The sequence below is a fragment of the Cataglyphis hispanica genome, chromosome 13 (assembly GCF_021464435.1).
Source record: "Cataglyphis hispanica isolate Lineage 1 chromosome 13, ULB_Chis1_1.0, whole genome shotgun sequence".
Taxonomy (NCBI): Eukaryota; Metazoa; Arthropoda; class Insecta; order Hymenoptera; family Formicidae; genus Cataglyphis; species Cataglyphis hispanica.
The window spans coordinates 5,603,371-5,627,431 of NC_065966.1; the positions used below are offsets into that span (position 1 = coordinate 5,603,371).

Below are 24,061 nucleotides of genomic sequence, written 5' to 3' on the forward strand. Positions count from 1 at the left end.
TGGTGTCTGTTCTTGACGTCTTTCACTTTTCACCCATCCTTCTCGGATCGAATCAAAAGACGGTGTTATTTGCTGACATCGATGGATTTTTATCAATCAGGCGTCTCGTTTCTATCAAATCGGATTGTTTCCTGCGTTTTCTTTCATGTTTTTCAATCTCCACTTCTGTCATGATTCGATTCGATTTAAGGGATCTGACCGCTCGAAAAATTGGCTTATTTTTAAAAATCTGTAAATTCGAAAGTATAAAATAAAATTTATTTATTTTTGGCCACATAGTAGATTAGGATTTTAAGAATGTTTCTTATAGGTTTTAACAAAAAAATATTTTAAAATGGCGGCGCTGCAACTGTTGCTGTGGAGATCCACGCGCGTAGCTGGCGATAAATTTATCTTAGTTATAATAAATTTGAAAAAAAAAAAAAAAAAATTTTGCTTCTTCGTGAATAGTGTGGCTACAATGTAGCGTACGGATTTTTTTTTCTATTAGTGGGGAAATAACGGTGAGCCGAAGAAAAAAAATCGTATTTTTCATAGAAGTTTGACAAGAAAAAAATTAATAAAAAAATAATTAATCAACTTATCACAAAAATCGTACGCTACATTGTAGCCACACGTATTCACGAATAAGCAAAATTTTTTTTTTTTCAGGTTTATTATTAACTAAGATAAATTTGCCGCCAGCTGCGCGCGTGGACCTCCACGGCAACATTTGCAGTGCCGCCATTTTGAAATATTTTTTGTTAAAACTTATAAGAGACATTCTTAAAACCCTAATCTACTATGTGGCCAAAAATAAATAAATTTTGTCTTATACTTTCGAATTTACAAATTTTTAAAAATAAGCCTATTTGTCGAACAGTCAGGGTGATGAAACCCCTTAAGCGAGGTGAAAACTTTGAATAATGATCGGTAAAAATTTTTATAGGAAAAATTCCTCATTTTTAAAGATTAATTCATTTTATTTTCCTTATCGATATTTATTATCTATTACAAAGTTAAAGTTTAAGAAAATTTTTGGAGATTATGAATATAATATATACAATTAAAAAAATAAACAAATAAATGTATAATTATCTTCTTATGTATTTAGCTGCAACAAAATCATAAATAAATTTTATTCTTCTAAATTTTTCTATCAACAATTCTTTTATATTCGTATCTGTACAGTATTCTTCGATACACTTTCCGGTTTTGTTCATTGATATTTTCACGCTCGGCTACACATTTTTAGTCACAATGAAATTTTGACATCGGTTAAAAGGACAATCACGTGACGCGATTTTAGCTACAGCTGTTTTCAGCGACGAAGATAAAAAGAATGCTGATACGCAATTGTTTGCGATATAAAATGTAACTGGATGGTGGCGCGATAACACGTCGGTTCAGCGATTCTTTCGAAATTTAGGGCACAGGCGCTTTTTACAATGGTGAGTATACAGGCGGATGCATTGGCACGTTTCGGTTTTATCGGTTGCTTTTTAAAAATAGGAACGCATAACGTTTCTTCATACGGGAGTTACACGCGAGGAGGGTCGGCGTTCTAAATATGCGCATAAATATGAATACAGGCAAAAATTTTGAAAACAGCGAGCAGCTTGAATTAATTTCTCTTTATTTACAATGCGTTGTTTTATAAATTCTTCGCGACGCGTAATGCAACAGAGTTTTTTTTTTTGCTTTGAAGCGGCAATAAGTGGAAATATTTTATTTAATCATTCTATTGTAAATAAAAATCGTGTAACTTGGACACGCTTTGAAAATTAGCTTCTATTCTTTGTTAATTTATAGTTTTACAAATTATGGCGCAGAATAACGTGCTGATATAAAAAAAAAAAAATAATTGTATAAAATAAATTCTTTGAATTGCTTTCTTTTTTTACAGTCATTGTTCATTTTGCGAAAAATCGATGTATAAATCAGAGTGTCTAATTCCTGGAAAAATCTAGAAAACCTGAAAATCTCAGGGATTTTTTTATCTTGAAAATTCAGGGAATTCTGATGGAATTTTATTCAAACTCGGGATATTTTTTCAAAAATTCTCTCTTTAAGTATATATTTTTTGTTGTAATTTTTTCAATCAATGAGAAAAAATAAGAATATTAAAAAAAAATGCTAATTTTACAAAAGTCGTTCAGTTTTTTTCAAGTATGTTTTTAAATTTAATATTTAAAATCTAAGTGTTTCATTTTTGCTTTGTATGAGTAAAAAAATGCATAGAAAAGAATTTATTTTAAAAAGTTTCTAATTTTATCTGGAATTTTGAACAAACTTCCTTGAAAATTCTCTGATTTTTCAAGAAATTTTTTTACAAGCTTTGAATAAACACTGATCGATGCTTGTCTAATAGAAAAACTGATATACATTATATTCTTCTTTTTAACGAAAGAACGTAAACTGCAACTGCACTCGAGAAAGAGAGAGAGTATTTCTGAAAAGACCGAGTGTATGGAAAATTGAAAGAAGTTTTCTGACCAATATTTTTACTCACCAGAATAGGATGATGATACGTACGGCTACTATTTTTATTTTCCTTCTTCCTCTCTCGCGCAAAAGTTAGTTTCATACTCGCATTTACATTATCCATAACTTCTATGTTGCTCTCGCGTGATTTGTATATACATATATTATTCTCCCACTTGCGTGCCAACGTTATTTTATTAATTCCTGTTATAAAGATTTCTTTTTTATTTCAAATTTATTCGATTTATACATACAATAGGAATTCGTAGGCAAAGATTATCTCGATTGAAATTACATGCGCGCAAAATCGCTCTAATAAAGTAAATCAAGAGAAGAAATATATCATGCGCCTAATCGTTCTTATGCATCGAGAGAACAATACCATGTAATTTGCAACGGAAATTCCAATTTAGCATTATCAATTTACTCGGCGCAGATATCCTATTTTAAATTCGTTAAAAATTTTCTAATTTATAACTAATCTAATTATCCGAGCTCGAATTAACGCGAAAAGCGCGCTGTAAAACGCCAACGTCGACTGTATCGTTCGCGTAATTGCGCCTGTATATCAATCGAGAAATAACGCTGACAGCGGACGACTTTATTACCGTAACACACGTATCTATCTTTTAGCACTCTCGCGGCGCATCTGTCTTCATTATTTTCTCGCGCAACGGCCAGATCTACATGCTTTGGCGCACACGAATAGCTACTTCCGGTCAGTTTTAACCCCGCCGTAAGAACGCAATCTAAAATTGAATCGCCGCGATACGGCGAGGGACAGGAGGGGGGGAAAGCCTCGTCGAGTCAGCGAATCCATTTTTCGAGTAAGTTGTTTTTTTTTCCAAACACGCGATCGTAAAGCGCAGATCAAAAAAATTTCAATATACGTATATTTGAAATATGAAGTTTCAATACTTCCAGAGACACTTCCGCAATATTCAGCAATTTATAAAAGCGAAGAATCGATAATATATTATTAATTATATTAATGATATATGACAATATATAATAATGTATAAAAATAATATATAAAAATGATATGTAATATATTTTTAATTTAAATTTTTTGTTTTATAATAGTATATAAAAAATAATATATCATAATAAAAATATATTATATATTTTTTTTTTAAATATATATTTTTTTAATATATCATTTTTTGATGACATTAAAATGATTTTTTGATGAAATTAAAAATATATTATTATACATTATATATTTATGATAAATATTTATGATAAATATATAATAAAATATATAATATATATTATAATAAAATATATATTTTAATATATTTTACATCTGTCAAAGGGAATGGTTATGTTTTTTATATAAAAAAATAAATAATATAAATAAATATAATTATCTATATAATTTAATAATTATTAAAATAAATTATTAAAATAAATTGCTTGAGGAGGAGTGTAAGTCATCGAGTAGATCGAATCTTAAAAATATTACGTTTCGAATTTGTGCGTTTTCGACGTTTAGCCGAAAAACTACCCTCGATCGAAGCGAAACCGCAGTAGCAACGTTGTTAACAGCGTATCCGGCATCGAGTGGATTAATCGAGCATGTAACACACATTTACCGGCATTCACGAACACCGTCGTCGGCAAACGCGGTGGCGATCGGCCACCCCGTACATTACTACGCATCCCCGGCGTTTAAGCGCCGAAAACGCGAACACGTGCCATCGGAAAACCATTGACAAATAGCGAGATTAGTGTCGATCTGTGTACATTCTAAATCAATGCGAACGAGCGGGAGGTGTAAATCGCTCTGTCGTCACGTAAATTGTCCAAGACGCTCGTTTATGTCGGTATTTTTAAGCGTGATTAAGGACGTATGTGATATATATCGAAATACTAACAAAAGCATTAAAATTTCATAGATTGTTCTACTATTTCTTCTGAATATTTGTGTAAAAACTAAGCACAATTCTCTTAACGGTTTGAAAGTTATTTAAATTTAAAGTTACTATTGATTCTTATGGAAAATCGCCTATTGTAGCACTTAATGACAAATTTGACAAAGAAAAAATATTACCAATAAAATAAAAATTTTCACATACATTAAGGAAATTCTAATAAATATTTGTGCAAAACTTGATTTAGATCCACTAATTCGTTTAAAAGTTATTTACTAAAAATTGTAAAAAAAATATTATCTATCTCTTTTTCTCTTTCTGCAAATTACTCGTTTTTCATTATTTTTTGCAGTTGATTTCAGAGGATATTCACGATCAAAAGTTTTTGCCATAAATTAGGAAAAATATTAATTACAACTATTTTCTTTTACGAAGACGTCAAAATCCATATTATTTTCTGATACTTTAATTTTTTTTATTACCCGAATTAATTTTTTTAATTTTTCAAACAGTATAAACGTAAGAAACATGTTTTCTTTTTAATTTTGACAATTTTTTGCTACTATTGTACATCCAGAACATCCTTAAATTGCGCCAACGAGTTTTTCTCGTGTTAAATAAATTCGTTAAATTATGGATAGATTGGAGAGACATTAGAATATATTTTTTTTCGAACGTTTGCGCAGATCATCGAATTCTTTCGTTTAAATTCAAAATGCAAGCCATCGAAAATCTCTACATTTCGGTTTTCAAATGTATATAATAATAACACTGGTCGATAAAATGAGACCTTTTTTTGCCTTAAGTTCTATCAAGCCATTTGTAAATAGATTAAAAAAAAATGCTGATTACAAATCTGGCCGTAAAAATGGCGTGATTTTAACTGAGATTTCTTCAAAAACTTGACATGATACGTCATTTTTAAAGCCAGATTCGGAATCAACGCTAAAAAAGAAATCCATCAGAAATGACTTGATAGGATTTAAAGCAAGTTTGGTGTTGAATAGTGTAATTCAAAAAATGCATTTTTATTTGTACAAGTAATCTTTTATGGTTGCTTATAAATGTACAATGCATTATCCTCTCCCTTTGTAATTGTATTAATAATCACATCTCTCTCTCTCTCTCAGAATCGGTCTAATCAGGTCTCGCGTGCGATCTATATGTAGTCCATTGAGCGTTGCCATAAGCGTAATCTTCGCCACGTTAATTGCATCCCCTTGCCGGTGCTACACTAAATGCATCTGATGCAGCCATGCGCGCGACAACGTTCTCCGTCAAATCGTAAAACGGCGCCGGGAGCGACACAATGTGCTCTCTCTCTCTCTCGTGTGATTTATTTCTGTAATTTAACTAACTCGCCGCGATCTCCGCCACCGCGTCCTCGAACCGGTACACCGAGAGGTACACGCGTATCGGTGCATATTAAAGCCCTGGCCGTGGCGCGAATTAAAACTATATTTTACAACCGACACTCTCTCGCATCCGCCGTCGGAAACATCGTTAAAAGCGTCTCTATACTCGCGTGAGCGATTCGCCGGTCGTTTGCAACCATTCGGCAAGCCCGTTCTTCAGTTTCGGTTATATCTAACCGAAAAACCCCTTTTAGAGGTAATATAATATTGTGATATTTTCTCGAAAAAGAAAATATATATATATATATATATATATATATATATATATATATATATATAGTGTTTCAAAATTACCAAATGTTTTTTTAATTTTCTCTAATCAATTTAAAAATTATTTTTCATTTCATATTAAAAATGTCAATGGATTTTCAATTCTAAGCAATTGAAAAGAAGAGCTTTTCGTAGACTAAACTTTGTGTAAATAAAAAAATAAATAAAGAATTACTCTTTAATTAATTTTGGATAAAGCGTAAATTTTAGAATTTAAATTTATAAAAAATAATTTATAATAATTATATTAATAATAATTAATGATAATCTATATTCTTAAAAAATCGTTGCCAAACTTTTGACGAAACTCAATTTTGGGTTATACTTAAATAAAAATTATATAAAATTATTATAGGGAATTAAATTAATTTTGTTTACTGGGTCAGTAATCAATTTTAAAGAATGTGGCTGATTACTATTTTGCATCTGTTTAATCAGTTGAGTTCAAGTATTTTAAAAACAGGTTAATTTTGATTTTTATAATTTAATGATATTTCTTGATGTTCTTCATTTTTAAAGTTTCATAAATAGTAGAGGAAAATTCTCTCAAGTGTAGTTAAACTGTTGTCATTTTTGTTATTTTGTGCACCAGAAGTGGGAGTAAAACAGGACATGGAATCTAATACTTAATTTTAGTAAATTTAATGCTAATTTCTCAAAATCCTGTACCAAAAGTTAACAGCTTGAACATCAAAATTAGATTTTCACTATAAATTTTTGAAAATAAACATTCTGAGTACTTAATTAGATAAAAAAATCCATTTTTGTGGAAATAAAAAGAAATTTTTTTTACTGAATTTTTTTATCCAAAGTTTCTATTTTTTTTACTATTCTTTAATCTTTATATCTACATATATATATATATATATATATATATATATATATATATATATATATATATATATGTCTAGTGTTTCATCTTCGTCTTCTCACGTTATATTGGATTTCTCGGATTTCTCTAATTAAGTTTGTTTCATTGCTCGTGAATCGGCTTAAGAAAAAATGATATTTCTGCTGATGATATTGGCGAGTGCATAAAAGTTGATTAAACGATACGAGAACTTTAATTGCGAGACGATGTAGCGTTCGGCATTATTATTATTAATTTCAATTAAAAATTATATTATTATTATTTTATACAATGTTTCCTATTTTTTTGTATACTTTCCACGTGCATGTGACAGATGTAACAAATTATTAAATATACTCGTGTATTTATTATTCCGAAAATGTTCAGTTAATGGAATATTAACCATAATCAATTGAATATTCAATTCTCTTAATACCGTTTTTCTTAAAAGTCGAATATATGACTTCTCGTTATTTTTGCATAAATTTCCGCACGTTGCCTCTTTCTTCAATTAGATTAATCATTCAACGGCGAAGCATTACCGTTTATTATTCACTCCAGCTATCATTATTCCAACCCTCCTTCTAGCTATCTGAATTTCAACAGAGACGTTCGGTTATTATCTTGACGCGTTTCGTGACGTTACCTCTCGTCCCTAATTATTTTCTTCAATAATTTTCTCGCACTTTTTAGATGAACGCGAGTTTTCGCGAGATCCTCGACATTTTCCTCGATTTTACTACGATTTCCCGCCCTTTCTAGTAATTACTCAGTTGATATGATTGGGTGAGGTCGCGCGATCCTTGAGAACGTCCTCTCTCTGCTCTCCGGCCTTACGGGATCGAATTATCTGCTTAATGGATGGTAATTGCTGCGAAGGTGCACTTAGCAGAGACAGGAGAAGCCGGCCGCGCCCGGCTTTACGCCGCACTTGTACGGGCTCGAAACGCCTTACCGTGGAAATGTGACCGTGCGTTGGGTTTCATAGGAGTCTCGGGTCGCCCTGGGATTCAGCTCTTTTTGTCCTAACATATATCTTATCTCTTTTGAAAAAAGGAAAAATTTCTATCAAGTCAGGTTTTCGAAAAAAAAATCCCCAAATAAGCTTTGATGAGCCATTTTGCCTTGCGGATTTGGATTGAGCGCCCCAAAATATGTTTAAAAAAATGATTTCTATTTCTGGTACTAAAAAAAAAAGTATGAAATATGTAAAACTAGTGTTATCAAGAATTGAGAAAAAAAATTATAGAAAAAGATTACATGGTTAAATTAAGTATGAATGCACAGTAAAATCCGTGTACGATGGAGGAAAAAAATAAAATAATGTTTATGAATTTTCGGTATGATCTCGGTTTCATTAGCGTATCTTGAAACTTTAGTTTCAACAATTAATAATTGCGAAACGCTCTCCACTCAAGTTGCTGATGGCAGTTGCGCTACAGTTGCTAATAGTCAGTTGTTCCTTAAACGATCCAACGATTCGGTACTGTAAGTCAAGAGCCCTTTGTAGAATCTCTTCCCCTTCGCGGAGTGACTTTGGGAATCTTTGTCTCGGAAACAAACAGCGTCTCTCGAGAGTCAATTCGAGAGTCCGTTTCTTGATTCAGAGACTGACTGCGCTTTCCACCAACTTCCGAAGACGAAGAATTCAGAATTCGGGCAAGGACCTTCGACGTTTTGTTCGCGCGCGAGAAGGGTAACGTCGTCGCGTGAGGGTGGATTCGCGTGTTTGCTAATTCCTCGGCGCGATCCCGTGCCTGCTCCTTAATCTCTCCACCGCCTTTTCCAGATTCGGTTCGCCCCACCCAACTGGAACAATAACCCGGCTGATTGTAATGGAGGCCTCGACGATATCAGCGGCTCATCGTTCCACGCTTAGCGTCTTATTCATTCGCATTTTCTGCTGCTTTTAGTCGCATTTTCATTGTCTTCCTTACCCTTCAGCGTTGACGGCTCTTTCAAAATTTTCACATGTAAATTTTCGCAGCTAAATATTTTTATCGTTAAACGAAACATCGAGACTTTTGTAATTATATTATATGTGTGACAAGAGAGAGATTCACACAATATCATGAATATTTCATCTCAAAGAGATTAATTATTTCATGCATAAAACATTTTCCACGCAACTAATAATATTTATCATATACATTTCAAATTCAAAATAAATTATTTCCCCGATAATTTAACCACAGATACTGTTTCGACCTATTTTCTTGAAAGCTTTAAAATCATTAATCGCATCAGAAATATCCGGAAATGTCCTGTCTAAAGATGATCGTTGCGATTTGCGAGAGACGCCGTCGCTGTCATTCGAATGGAAGGATGCTCATGTCAGCTTTAAAATATAAGCTCCGGGGTACGTCATACAAAATTGACATTGTCATATGTCGACATATATAAACTAATTCGTGATCTACGTGAGCGCAGATTATTTGTTTTATATACAGTTACGTCTCATATTGTCTGCTTCAAGTTTCACATGCACGAATTTATAATATTAAAATGCCGATAATATAATGTTAATATAACATTACAAGATTTTTTCTCTTTGCTCTTTAATGACAATTAAATGAGTCGTCACATCTTCTCAATCAAATAAATATCTCGATAAGTCTCTAATTAAACATTCTACAAAAATTAAATCTATTTTAATTAAATGGAATAGAAATTATTAAGGTTGTTTTATCTCTACAATAAAAGCAAAAAACTGTCAAAATTTAAAAAAACATTTTTTATGTTTATAAAATTTGAAAAATTATTAAAACATAATATATATTTGTATATATATATATATATATATATATATATATATATATATATATATTTATTTATTTAATTTATAAAAAAGATTACAAAAAAAATTAAACTCACACAAAAATGTTTTTTAACGTCTTGATAAAAAAAAAATAATAATTAATATTTTTCTTAATTTATGAGAAAAACTTTTAATCGTGAATGCCTTCTGAAATCAACTGCAAGAATAAAAAAAAGCGAGTAATTTGCAGAAAAAGAAAGAGAGAGAGAATATTTACAGATAATATTTTTCTACAATTTTTAATAAATAACTTTGAAACGAGTAAGTGGATCTAAATCAAGTTTTGCGCAAATATTTATTAGAGTTTTCTTAATATATTTGAAATTTTTTATTTTTTATTTTATTTTTTTATTTTATGCTCTTGTCAATGTTTTGACATATGACACATACATCCTTGACTCGTATTTTAAGCTTAATTTATGGGACAAAAATTGTTCCATCTTGTATCATCTGAAAATAACGAATATCTCTCTCTCTCTCTCTCTCAAAAAAAAAAAAAAAATTGACTATCTCGTTATGAATCATAAAACATGCACTATTTTTGCGTCGCATCTCGCATTCAGCTTCGTCGGTCGTGTTGCAACGCGCGAATCTTGTCTTTCGCTTGCGTCCATCTCGCGAGAGTGAAACGTGCTCATCGAGATCCGACGAGATAGGAGCGTGGGGTCGTCAGAGGTCATGCTTTTCGGCGTTGCCCTGAATTCGATGGTCAAAAAAAAAGGAAGCTCGCGGAGAAGCTTCCATAAGCAGACGAAAGGACGAAACTTTACGCGGTTGGCTCGCAATGACTTCTTGAATGCCCCGGACTTGCCGGGATGCCGCCGTGCATTCCATTCCCATTGCATAGTTAGAATATCTCCGTATTCGACACCGTGCTCACCGGGAATTCTTTTCGAGCGTGGACAACGCTCGACCTTGACATTCCGCGGAAATTTCAGTGCGGTTTCAAAGCTCCGCAACGCGACCTAATTCGCGATATTTAGGACACTTGCTATCAGCGCCGCGTCCAGCTGATTGTTGCATAACAGGATTGTTCATGTATGTAACAGCGTAATTTATCAATGAACTTAAGAGTGTAATTTTTTTTAATAATTATTTATCTTCAGGACATTTCTATCTCCATCGCCATTAAAATTTCTCCGATTAAATATATAGAGTTATATTTATCGTTATAATAATTGAATGAATTTCTGGCTTCAGATTTCCGGTTATATTTGGCATTTAATTTTCATTAGCCCATTAATTAAATTCGAGTATAATTTTTGACAATTAAAATATAAATTTCAAGAGGTTTCATTATTTCTGTTTCGCATTTACGTCATTTTCCTCGCAATTTCGACAAAATGTAATTAAATAAAAAATTCTGTCCTCGATAGACGAAAGATAAATTTTGTGCGTGAGTTGCGGATAATAATAGAATAAATGCGATTTAAACAATGTTGTCACGGCGCTCCGTGATTCAACGCTCGCCTTTTCAAACGTGCGGTTCAACGATGTGACAGGAAGCTCTCATGAAGGGTGCTTTTTGTCCAAAGCGACGTTTCCAATATCGCGCTACTATAGGGTGTATACATTGTGTATACAATGTACATTGTACGCGTCTCGTTTCCGCGCCCGTCCCGTGTCGAGAGAGCCACTCTTGACCTGTGGCAGGCCCCGACAATCTCGGTCTCCACAGGATCGGACACGGCTTTAATACGGATGGCAGGAGGGGAATATCGGTGCATCAGGCTCCTTAATTAAGGTCTCTAACAACGGCCCTTGTACATCCCGTTATCGCCGCGGAAGATGGCTATCTGACGATGATACATCTCGCGTTTTGACTAATTTTACTTTACATCGTCGGCGGCGCGGAATGAAATGCATTCATCGAGCCAATTGTATGGGATTATATCGTGGAATTATAAGCGCGATTCGGGCAGCGCAAACCGCCACTACGTTAATGAGGTTGCTGCATGAAAGTTTAATATTTCATCGTGCTTTCTTTCTTCTTTGGAGATCAACTTTGAGTTTTATTTATAGGGTGTCTACTCCCTGAAAAAATCGGGAATTCTCAGGGAATTTTATTGAGACTCAGGGAATTTTTTAAAAAATTGTGTTCTTGATAATTTTATTCTTATATTGCAAGCAGTACGTAAGAAATTTACGTCCATGGATTGGTCAAGTTTTTATTAAAATTTTATGTGATTTTATTGATGATCTCTTTTTAAGTATTTATAAGTATCTATAGATCTTATATAAGTTTCATAGAAAATTGTTCGATTTTTTAAAATAATATTTTAATAAATTAGTATTCTTTAAGACGTTTATAATAAATTACTTTTTTGTTTTATATATTTATTTTATATTTTTGCATATCTTTAGCGTTTTGATATAGTGAATATTGCTTTGTTATTGTCCAAATTAATTTTACGATTAATTAATCAATATTAAATATTAGAAAAAACTGCATTTTTGATTACTTTTTTTTGTAATCGTATATATAGAAAACATTAGAAGCACATATAATAAAGAAACTTATTTAAAAAAACTGCATCTATACATTTTCTTATTTTACCTGGAATTTTAAACAAAACTATCTGTAAAATCAGGGAATATTTTTACAAGATTTGAGTAGACACCCTGTATTTATAATTTAGATCCTATGAAATAATTTAAATCTTATGAAAATATCGTGTGAAAATATCCGACTGTTAACGTTAACGATTATGTTGGAAAAGAACATGCTAAGAGGAATTTTCGAAATTTCTATTTTAACGGAATTAATTTTCATCCCGAGATGAATTACTCATTCGAGGTACAAGGCGCGCTCGCCTCACAACGATGCTATAAATTATATAATATTATATAACGATCCTCGCGTGCGCGCAGCAGCTTTCTCGCGAGGAATAGTAATAATAATATTTAATGACGCGATGAGAATAATTATTAATGATACGCGACTCGCGAGTTAATTAGTGATAAAATAATTTCACGGATTTTGACTTATTAGGAGAATCAGACGGGCAATAGAGAATGGACGGGCATTTTCCGTTCTCGATATGCCGTTTATCTCTTCCCCGTCCATGACCTTGTCGTCATTTCCCACAATCTTCGTCTCTGAAATCCCAGAGTACGAGACATAGTTTCTTCAGCTCCGACCTCGATACTCGGAAACTGGGGTGCGCTCGTAAACGCTTGTACCCTCGCTCGAAAACTTGCGCTCCACTCACTCGTCCTATTTAAGCCATTTCTTATGCCTTACACAGAGGAAGATTTTTATAATTCCTTCATTTATTCGATTCGTTCTCGAAAAAGGTCTGCGAGCAATCGTACGTTCCTGTCATACATAATTTAATAATGTGTAACAAATGATCCAATTTAAATAATTTAGTAACGATAGAGAGAAATAATAACTCTTTTAAAACATTCAATGATTACGTAGATAAGGAATTATTCATGATATTATTCGTGATCAATTATACAATTTTTCAAGATATATGTTTTTAAAATATTTTTAATATTATATTATTATTTAATATATATATATATATATATATATATATATATATATATATTTTAATACTTTTAAATATATATATTATATATATTTTTATATATATAATGTATATATTTAAAAAATTATTAAATTTTATGTATATTTTTAATATATATAAAATTTAATAATTATTTTTTATAATTTTATATTTTTAATAATTTTTTAAATAATTATTTTTAAATATTCCGGCGGTCCGATCAAATGTCATTATTGCTGTCATCACCCACACGACGGCACAACTAGGGGTGTTAATGAATGTCTCGGAGGAAGCTTTATCATCGGCTTTTCTCAGCGCTCACGATTGTCGGCACGTAAATTTTCGCTCGGCGAAAATATTTTGCGACGCTATATATCGGCGGATTCTCTCCCATTCAACCGCGAGATTAAAGTTCCCGCATGAAGCTTGCCGATCAAATTTTTTGCGCGTCTATTTTTCCGCTTGCGCAGCGTGCGATAGCGCTGATATAATTGAAAATCTTATATAGGAAAAACTGCTGGTGCAGGGAATAGAGATCTCAGGGAAAGCTTCTCCTCGATATAATATTTGTTTACTTGCGATGAAAAGTCATTTATAGAAATTGATTTTCGTATAAATTTTTCATTCCTACATTAAATTATTTTGCACGATATCGTTATACCTTTTCGCGAGATCTTAAGGATGTATGTGTCATTTTATCAAAACATTGATAAAAGTGTGAAAAATTTGTTGACTATTCCACTATTTTTTTTTTTGAGTATCTGTGAAAACACCTGATTGAAAACCTGATGAAATTTGACAAGAAGAAAACATTGCCATTAAAATAAAATTTTTTACATATATTAAGAAAATTCTAATAAATATTTATGCAAAATTTGATTAAAATTGACTTACTCGTTTAAAAATTATTTAATAAAAATTGTAGATATACATTTCCTCTCTCTTTCTTTCTCCTTTTCTCTCTCTCTCTCTCTTTTACTGCAAATTACTCGTTTTTTTGTTTTTTGCAGTTGATTTCAGGAAGTATTCAAAAGTTTTTGTCATAAATTAGGAAAAATTAGAAAAAATACTTTTTTTTTTAACGAAAACGTTAAAAATCATATTATTTTGATACTTAAATTCTTTTTATAATTTATAATATATTTTTGTATAAAGAATTTATTTATCTGATTTTTCAAACAATTTAAACGTAAGAAATATTTTTTTTTAATTTTGACAGTTTTTTGCTACTATTGTCAGCCAAAACATCCTTAAGTTACGACTGACTATAGAATTTCTAATTTTTCAACGTTTCGTTGGAAAGGAAAGGTGGATATATAGATCAGTTCGATATTTTCTCCTCCTCGTTATATTTAAGCACCGAGTTTTTATGATAACGCGAACGTACTTTCCGCGATATTCCACGATATTACGGAAACATTCAAAGCCGCTTTTACATTCTCGACGTTATCGTCCTTTCCGTCGCGGCCAACGCAACGTTTTTTTTTTTTTTTATGAATATTCATAATTTTCTGTGAGCTTTACCGTTGCTGTTTGTAAAGTTGGACAGACGATAATGCCGCGTATCATTTTTGCATTGATAGATTCGTACGGAAACGCATATTCCGCGCAAAATTTTAGTCTCTGATATTTTTACACAAAGCGTAAAACATGAAACATGTGAAAAAACTATATCGTATGTATCACACGTGTAAAATATTTGAGGCGATTGGACTTTGATTCAATATTATATAATTTAATAGAAAGAATTACATTAAAAATAAAATATTTTTTTCTCAAGCTTCTTCGCAAGCATCATGTAATTGAAATTAATATTAACTAAAATATAATTAAAATAACTAAAATAAAAAAATTAAAATAAAATAACTAAAATAACTAAAATAAAATAATTAAAATATAAGGCGATTGGACTTTGATTCAATATTATATAATTTAGTAGCAAGAATTATATTAAAATTAAAATATTTTTTTCTCAAGCTTCTTCGCAAGCATCATGTAATTGAAATTAACTTTAACTAAAATATAATTAAAATAACTAAAATAAAATAACTAAAATAACTAAAATAAAATAATTAAAATGTAACTAAAATAACTAAAATAAAATAATTAAAATATAACTAAAATAACTAAAATATTTGACAGTTAATTTATAATGAAGCAAAATATGATTATAATTGGTATTGAATAAGTAATCCGATGAAACTAAATTTCGTCCAATGACAATATCCTTAAAAGACGTGTTTGCAAACCCACGAATGCGTTTTCGATGGTAACGGTGTTCCCGACCTAACATTCACGATAATTATCTTAATTGCCGTCAAGTTTTTCACGTATATACTTGAAAAAAGCTTTTCCAGCGCCAACACGATTACTAAAATGGCCGCGCGAGGTTGAAACGCTTGTTACATTCCTACAATCTCCTGCATTCTAATAATTACCTGGCGCAAAAAAGCTCGCCCGGGGCTTTGCGAAAGTAGTCCGCGCGATTTCGGATAGTAATTCCATTCGTCGTTTCACAAAGCTCAGTTTATAATGGGAAGAAAAATGGGAATTAAAAAAAACAATTAAAAAAATCGTATACTACACTTTCGGATTTTTCTTCAATTCTCTCGCAATTTCCTCTCTAATAATCGATCGTGAAAATTCACGGAGGAAGAAGTCTAGTATCCTCTCTTTCGTTCGTTTCAGCGTGACTTCGCAAAAAAAAACAAAAAAACGCGATAGTATCGTATTATTGCAGATTTCGATTTCTCGATCGTACGGATCTCGTTTCGAATCGTCGCTTGAGTGAAACGCTTCACGCTTCGATGCGTTCCTTTTTGCTCGGAAAAAAAAAAGAGAAAAATGACGAAATGTTTCATACATGAAACGCGCCTGCATACGTATACTCTCGTACCTTACATGCGTTCGTAGATGACAGCTTCCAGTTGCCACCGTCTATTCCTCTCGCAGGCGATAAAACCCGGGCGAAACACGAGAGAGGCCACGCTAGTCCGGGCGAGCTAGTTCGCCTGGAAAATGCGATCCGGGAAAAATCTCTTTGGAAAAATCTCGGGCTCCTCCGGAACTCCGCTCGCGTCGCTTTCGTGTACATGCGTATGTATACACGACAGGTAAACACACTGGCATCACACAGGCATCACACGGTCATATCCCCTCTACATCCATCCCCCAGCGTCGTTTCTCTACCGCTTCTTTTTCGACGCGCGCGCGAAACATTATTTTCGAGAGACAACAAAAAACGCGTCTGTTGTGTAAACAATGTTTACCTTATGTTGTATTTGATTTATAATCAATCGTACATTATTTTACAAATTTAAAATCGATATTTCCTTTGTGACTAAAATAAAATTTGTAATTTTGCAATGCTTATGAAAATATCTTAGCATGTGACGATATGACATTACAAAGTGACTTTTCTTTTATTATTTTTATAGCGTAAAATAATTTTTAATGATAATTTTAATGATATTTTTTGAGATAATTTAAGGGGTCTGATCACCCTGACTGCTAGAAAAATGTTTTTATTTTGCTATATGCTTATTTTTAAAAATCTGTAAATTTGAAAGTATAAAACAAAACTTATTTATTCTTGGCCACATAGTAGATTAGGGTTTTAAGAATGTCTCTTATAAGTTTTAACAAAAAATATTTTTAAATAGCGGCGCTGCAACTGTTGCCGTGGAGGTCCACGCGCGTAGCTGGCGGTAAGTTTATTTTAGTTATAATAAATCTGAAAAAAAAAAAATTTGCTTATTCGTGAATACGTGTGGCTACAATGTAGCGTACGGATTTTTTTTTCTATTAGTGGAGAAATAACGGTGAGCCGAAGAAAAAAAAATCGTATTTTTCATAGAAATTTGACAAGAAAAAAATTAATAAGAAAATAATTAATCAACTCATCGCAAAAATCATACGCTACATTGTAGCCACACTATTCACGAATAAGCAAAATTTTTTTTTTTCAGGTTTATTATAACTGAGATAAACTTACCGCCAGCTGCGCGCGTGGACCTCCACGGCAACAATTGCAGCGCCGCCATTTTGAAATATTTTTTGTTAAAACTTATAAGAGACATTCTTAAAAGCCTAATCTACAATGTGGCCAAAAATAAATAAATTTTGTCTTATACTTTCGAATTTAGAAATTTTTAAAAATAAGCCTATTTGTCGAGCAGTCAGACGTCTTAAATAATCTTTAGTTTTTTTTATCTACAAATTGTGATAAGAAATCGAGATTTTTAATTGGATTTTCAAGTGACCGAGAGTTGGATCGTTGAACGTTACGATCGTCACGTGACTTTAGGATTGTCGCAGTGGCTATTAGGACTTTCTGATGGGGTTCGTGCGGGGCGAACGCAAACGGCGGAACGACTTGCATTCGGGACTTAATGAAATTTGATAACACGTCTCCTCTAATATATTTATCACGCAATTACCGGGAGGGATATCTCTTGGAGATTTTGTAGAAGTAAGGGAAATGAATATTTCTCTCTTTCCATTATTAAACTCGACCGTTATTTTTCACGGGATGGAAAGCGATTTCCCTCGTTTCCGGTCTGCCAATCGAATGGTTGGAAAAAAATTTCTTACGCAAAGAGTACGATGGTGTCCGGAAATGGAGGATGAGATTGAGAAAGTTCTTTCAGTCCTTAAATGCGATTATCAGGAACTCGCGACTATTTTGGATCGCTACTATATGCGCGAGAAAACTGAAATTTGTTTTTCTCTGGAAATGTCACCAATTATTTTTTCTCATCTCTTTTAATGCACGCAGAAAATTTTGCTTGCATGGATATTAAATTTTAAATTGGTGCATCAGTTTGTCCAATCAGCGATTCGAGAATTATTGATTTGCTAATTTTATATTATTATCGTGAAATTTACTAATTTTAATTTTATTGTTAAATAATCAAGCTACGGTTTGTCTAACTTTAATTGCAAAATGTAAGCCATATTTTATCTCAGCATCTGACATTTTTGACAAATATTTATTCCATGCCCTTAAGTATAATATGACAAATAATAAAAATATATATGAAAAAAAAAAAAAAAATTATGAAATTACTTTCTACATATAAATCAAGGAAGGATACGTCAAGTGTCAGATGAAAAATTGCGTTTTATGAATAAATATATTTTCCACGCTATTAACCGCGCTTTTAATAAGAACTGACAGATAGCAAGGTTATTATTGACGAGTTAAGGACTTTAAGAGTCGGATATATACGGTGGTGCTTTTTTCCTCGTTCGCGTCTCCCTCGATGGCTACGGATATTTATGACATTTACGAACGCGATCGATGGATTAAATCGCTTGCTGCGAGCGCAACGATTTAAGAGTCGGCGTTGCGTACGTTGCGTGCGTTTCGCGCAGTTTTCCATTTGTCATCGATTCAGAAGCTAAACTGAAACGCGGCACTAAATCGGCAGCGTGTCCGGGTCTCCGACAATGCCGGCGCGATCGCTCGCTTTGTTTCGTCCCGTCCTAGGAACGCAGCAATGGCCGTTTGCGCTCCGATATACGCGAGATTTATTACGCATATCCCCGTTACATTCGCATTTCGGTACAAGATTCCATCGGGGAATCTAATATCCGAAATAATGCCGCTGGAGGAATTGGAATTTGAGCTTGATGCAAAAAGGTTTACTTGCCGCTTGATGTTTTTATAAAGATAAATGTATAATTAAATTAAGCTAAAATCTGATTGTTGTAAATTCTTTATTTAATAATAACTGAATTCTTTATTTAATAAAGATTAAATAAAGAATTAAATTTTGACATTTTGAAGCTTATATTCTTAGAATTGCGTGTGAATTATATATTGTTAAAGCTGTTTTAGCTATACAATAGTAGCGAAAAACTGTCAAAATTAAAAAAAAAAATAATATTTTTTGTGTTTACACTGTTTGAAAAAACAAATAAAGATGGATTATAAAAAAAAATTAAAATAACACAAAATAATATATAGATTTAATGTCTTCGTAAAAGAAAATAATTGTATTAATATTTATAATTAATATATATTACATTATATTAATTATATTAATATACATATTATTAATATATTGTAATTAATATTTTTCTTAATTTATGACAAAAAATTTTGATTTTAATATATATGAAAATTTTTATTTTGTTGTTCAATGTTTTTTCCTTGTCAAATAAGTGCTACAATACGCCATTTTCAATACTAACTTTAAACTTAAATAATTTACAAAACCATCGAGAGAATTTTGCACGGATACTTAGAAGAATTAGTAGAACAGTCTACGAAATTTCCATGCTTTTGTCAATGTTTTGACATATGACGTACATCCTTAAAGAAATTTCTTCCTTTCTGTTAAAAAAAAACTACTGCGAGAAACAAATCACCATCCGTTTCGCCAAAGCTGGTCTCTCGAGTTTACGAAAAGAAATGTTATTCCATGACCTATATACGTCGGCTTCCTTCGCAGACGCGAACGCTCGGGTATATTGGACTCTGCGAACGGTCAAGTTCGTTCTCCATTCGCGCGTATTTTCCGTATATTTTCCGCACAAAATTGCCGATCAACGGAGCCGAGAATATCGTCGTACGTATTGAAAATACATAAGAGCGTGATTTTCTCCATCTCTCTCTCTCTCTCTCTCCTCTTCCTCATGGATTCGCGCGCGAAAATACCGCGCGCATGGTATATGCATTATCCGGGCGCGTCAAATATTTCCTTCTTCTCGTAATCCCGCCAGGCTGTTCCTCCCCGTTAAACATTGAAGATTGCTCCTTCAAGATTCTGACGTGGCGTCAATAAGATTCTCGCCGCCGTGTTCGCGCGGATGCGCGGGTTTCCGCTTGTATCGATATATGACTATATGAGTATTGACTTCAAACATCGCTGCTGTCGGTAGCTTCGTTCTAGATTTTTCGGAGTGTATTTCCCCCGCTCTTTGTTTTATATCCACCAGCTGCTAGAGATGAGCACTTAAAACGAGAATTTAAGGAAGTTTCTCCGATTTTTGGTCTCTTGGAAATTTGCTGTCTAATTGTAAGAAGTTTAGAAATCCTGTATAATTTCTAAAATGCTCTTAAGGGGTCTGACCGCTCGACAAATAAGCTTATTTTTTGAAATTTGTAAATTTGAAAGTACAAGACAAAATTTATTTACTTTTGGCCACACAGTAGATTAGGATTTTAAGAATGTCTCTTATAAGTTTTAACAAAAAATATTTCAAAATGGCGGCGCTGCAATTGTTGCCGTGGAGGTCCACGCGCGCAGCTGGCGGTAAGTTTATCTCAGTTATAATAAACCTGAAAAAAAAAAAATTTTGCTCATTCGTGAATAGTGTGGCTACAATGTAGCGTACGATTTCTGCGATGAGTTGATTAATTATTTTTTTATTAATTTTTTTCTTGTCAAATTTCTATGAAAAATACGATTTTTTTTTCTTCGCCTCACCGTTATTTCCCCACTAATAGAAAAAAAAATCCGTACGCTACATTGTAGCCACACGTATTCACGAATAAGCAAATTTTTTTTTTTTTTCAGATTTATTATAACTGAGATAAACTTACCGCCAGCTACGCGCGTGGACCTCCACGGCAATAGTTGCAGCGTCGCCATTTTAAAATATTTTTTGTTAAAACTTATAAGAGACGGTCTTGAAACCCTAATCTACTATGTGGCCAAAAATAAATAAATTTTGTTTTTTTTTGAATTAACAGATTTTTAAAAATAAGCCCAGGGTGGTCAGACCACTTAAACTGCGAAAGTTCTTAAATACTTCAGCTTCTAATTTAAAATCTTCCTATCTTCAAGAACTGGCATCTTTGTTTAAACTTTGGGAATTGTATTTGTATAAGGGCTAGAAAATTTTGGTCTTATAGGGGATGGTTTCTACATAATTTTAAAACTTGCCCTCGAACGTATATATTTTTGGCATACGTTACTCTCTTCCGGTGTTTCTACAAATCTTCCATATCCGGCGATAAAATAGCGTTAAACTCCCATTGAAAGGATTAAGTCTTAGGAACGTCGAGATCAAAAGCGAAATGTTCGCGTTACCGCAAAGTACCGGCGCGCGATGGAAACTAATGCTGATAATCCTCGTAACTCTCCTGATATCGGATAACACGTGACGTGCCACGATAAGTCACGAGACGCCGAGGTTGCCTAGATATATACATGTATATATAAATTTATACACACACACACACACACACATACATCGGCGGTTCTCCTTACATTTGCGTTACTGGAGCGAACTAATTCGATATAGTCGCGAAAATGGAAATATGACGCCTGGAGGCGATGCGACATCGTCAGCTCGCTCAGCGAATTATTCCTCGATTACACTTTTATTTGTAGACACAGGGTGTTTTCAAAAATAATATATAGCAGATAAATTTCATTTTCCGACAAAAATTAAGGATGTTTCGATTGCATAATAATAGCAAAAAACTGCCAAAATAAAGAAAAATATATTTCTTACGTTTGAAAAATCAAATGAATAAATTCAGATTTTAAATAAAATTAAAGTATCATATCAAAATAATATTTTTGACGTCTTCATAAAAGAAAATTAGAATTAATATTTTTTTTTTAATTCATGACAATTACTTTTGATCGTGAATATCTCTGAAATCAACTGCAAGAAAAAAAAAGGAAATTGCAGAAAGAAAGAGAGAAATTTTTCTACAATTTTTGGTAAATAATTTTTAAACAAGTCTAAACGAAATTTTGCAAAAAAATATTTTTTAGAGTTTTCTTAATACATATGAAATTTTTTATTTTGATGGCAATATTTAATAATGTTTAATAATTTAATTAATAAATAATTTTCTAAGAGAATGTGCTCAGGTTTTGCACAGATATTCAGAAGAAATAAAATACAAATAAAATACAAATAAAATGCTTTTGTCAATGTTTCGACATATGACATACATCCTTAAGATTGCCTTTTAATTATTCCTTCCTTCTTCGCAAATATCCTTGAAAGTAACTTCAACTCGTCGAGATTCTATGTAGTTGTCACCGTCGAGTTCTCAATTAAATTCGCGTACGACATTGAATAAAAAATTAACTGTCTCTCCCGCGCGAATGCCCCAAGATACACTGTATCAAAGTTTTCCTTACAACGTCCCTACTCCGACAACATTTTCCGCTTGAATTGGAAAATTCCCTTGTCGCATATTAATGCAAATTCCGCGAATTATTTACCGGAGAATTATCCGCTTTATCTTTTCCAATGTTCTTCTCTCGATCGAGCATGCGCGTTCCGGATTACATTCGCAGCTTGCGTTAACGCGGATTTTGTGAGATGCGCGAATATAGTGACGCCCTCAGACGCCCCATATCTTCGCTGAAAGTACTGCCACAGCACGATAATGGTGGAGGGATTACAGTTTAATTCCGGCGCTTTTCTCCGCCGGACTCTCGACGCCGAGATTCCTTCGCCTTCGCGATTCTTTCGACGCTTTTCAACGGAGCGCGCGTTTCCATGAAAGCGAGACGATTCACTTAATCTTTATTCGCTTAACGCCGTGATATTTTCATCGCTATTTTATTCAGGGACGATTGATAAAAATAATACTACAATTTTTAATTCATTTCCGCGTCGTAACATCTATCTACTATAATCAGAATTTTTCGTTAAAATATCAAAGCAATCCGAGCTATTGAAGCGCTCTTTGAAGATCTAATTTCAATTTTTGCATGAATATGTATGGGAAATAAAAATATCTAGGTCTTGGAACGAAACGCGCAACTTGAAAAATGTAGATATTAATATTCAAAGATAAATACGACATCAAAGGGAATATCTGAATATTAGATCGAGAATTTTTATCTTTAAGAAATCTCTCGCGCCATTTTCACGACACAGCCTTAAGCGTATGTCGATAAGCGTGGAATCGATGATCTTCTTTATGATAGTGACGAGACCGTAAGATCCAATAGTTTTGGTCGAGCTTTGATCAAGATTAGCCCCTCCGTGTATATACAGGGTGTCCCAGAATTAGATCGACAAACTTTAGTTGGGTATAAAGGACACTAAAACAAACCAATTTTGCCAATGAACTTCTGTCTGAAAATGATCCCTTTTGGCTCTAAATCAAAGACTAACAAAGGAACTGGAAAATTCTAATTTTGATGAAACTTTACATACATGTAGGGAAGGTAAATAGATGAATTTAGAAATTTTTAGTTGCCCAAAAACAATTCTAAGGGGTGGAATTACTCTTCATATCGCAGAGCGACTTTTTGCTTTTCTCGATATTATTTGAAATATCAAAAAAATATTTTGTACACAAATTTTATGATAACATTTCATGATACTTCTATTTACCTGCTTTAATAAAATTTTGAAAGGATCATTTCTTTTCAAAAAAATTTTGCTTTTATTAGTATTGATTCTTTATCTCTATTGCTGAATTGGCTCATTTGCGGGTTTATCTTTGACAAAGTTGGCTTGTTTTCTTATCCTCTCATAACCAGCTGAAGTTTGTCCGTCTAATTCTGGGACACCCTGTATATGTACGTAGCCGATCCGCTAGTTATACTCGGGGACGCCAGGTCTTGTAGAAATTCCGAGCAAATCCCGCGGTTAAATCCTCTCACGGTCCTATACCGCCGCTTAGTGTCCGGGATTGCCGAATCGGGTTCGAATCGCGGTGCTTTGTACGAAACCCGGATGTAAACGGCGCCCTTAATCGGGGCTGGGCGAATAGCCCGCGGACTCTCGGCATCGACATCTCCTGCGCAGCTATGCACAGTGAGAAATCTCGGGTGTAATAAGTCCCGACGACCGTACGAGAGGATTCTCCCTCCCCGTTCTTTGCCCCCTTCCTTGATTCTACTTGACTTAAGTCCAAACCACGA

At 33.0% G+C, this 24,061-nt stretch overlaps 2 protein-coding genes across 6 annotated transcripts in view; one reads left to right on the forward strand and one right to left on the reverse strand.

Annotated features, from left to right (window-relative positions):
• The window catches only part of LOC126854233 (uncharacterized), a 177,859-nt gene that overhangs the window by 62,793 nt on the left and 91,005 nt on the right, over positions 1-24,061 (reverse strand). Inside the window, exon 1 of one of the 3 annotated variants that reach the window (XM_050600755.1) lies at positions 16,107-16,546. The exons of 1 other annotated variant lie outside the window; for it this stretch is intronic. In XM_050600755.1, the coding sequence (XP_050456712.1) occupies positions 16,107-16,299 (193 nt within the window). In that variant the 5' untranslated portion in view covers positions 16,300-16,546. Of the gene's footprint in view, positions 1-16,101; positions 16,547-24,061 lie in introns of those variants that run through there. One more of the 3 variants, XM_050600756.1, reaches the window with a different exon arrangement.
• The window catches only part of LOC126854223 (hepatic triacylglycerol lipase-like), a 212,463-nt gene that overhangs the window by 51,276 nt on the left and 137,126 nt on the right, over positions 1-24,061 (forward strand). The window lies entirely within an intron of this gene.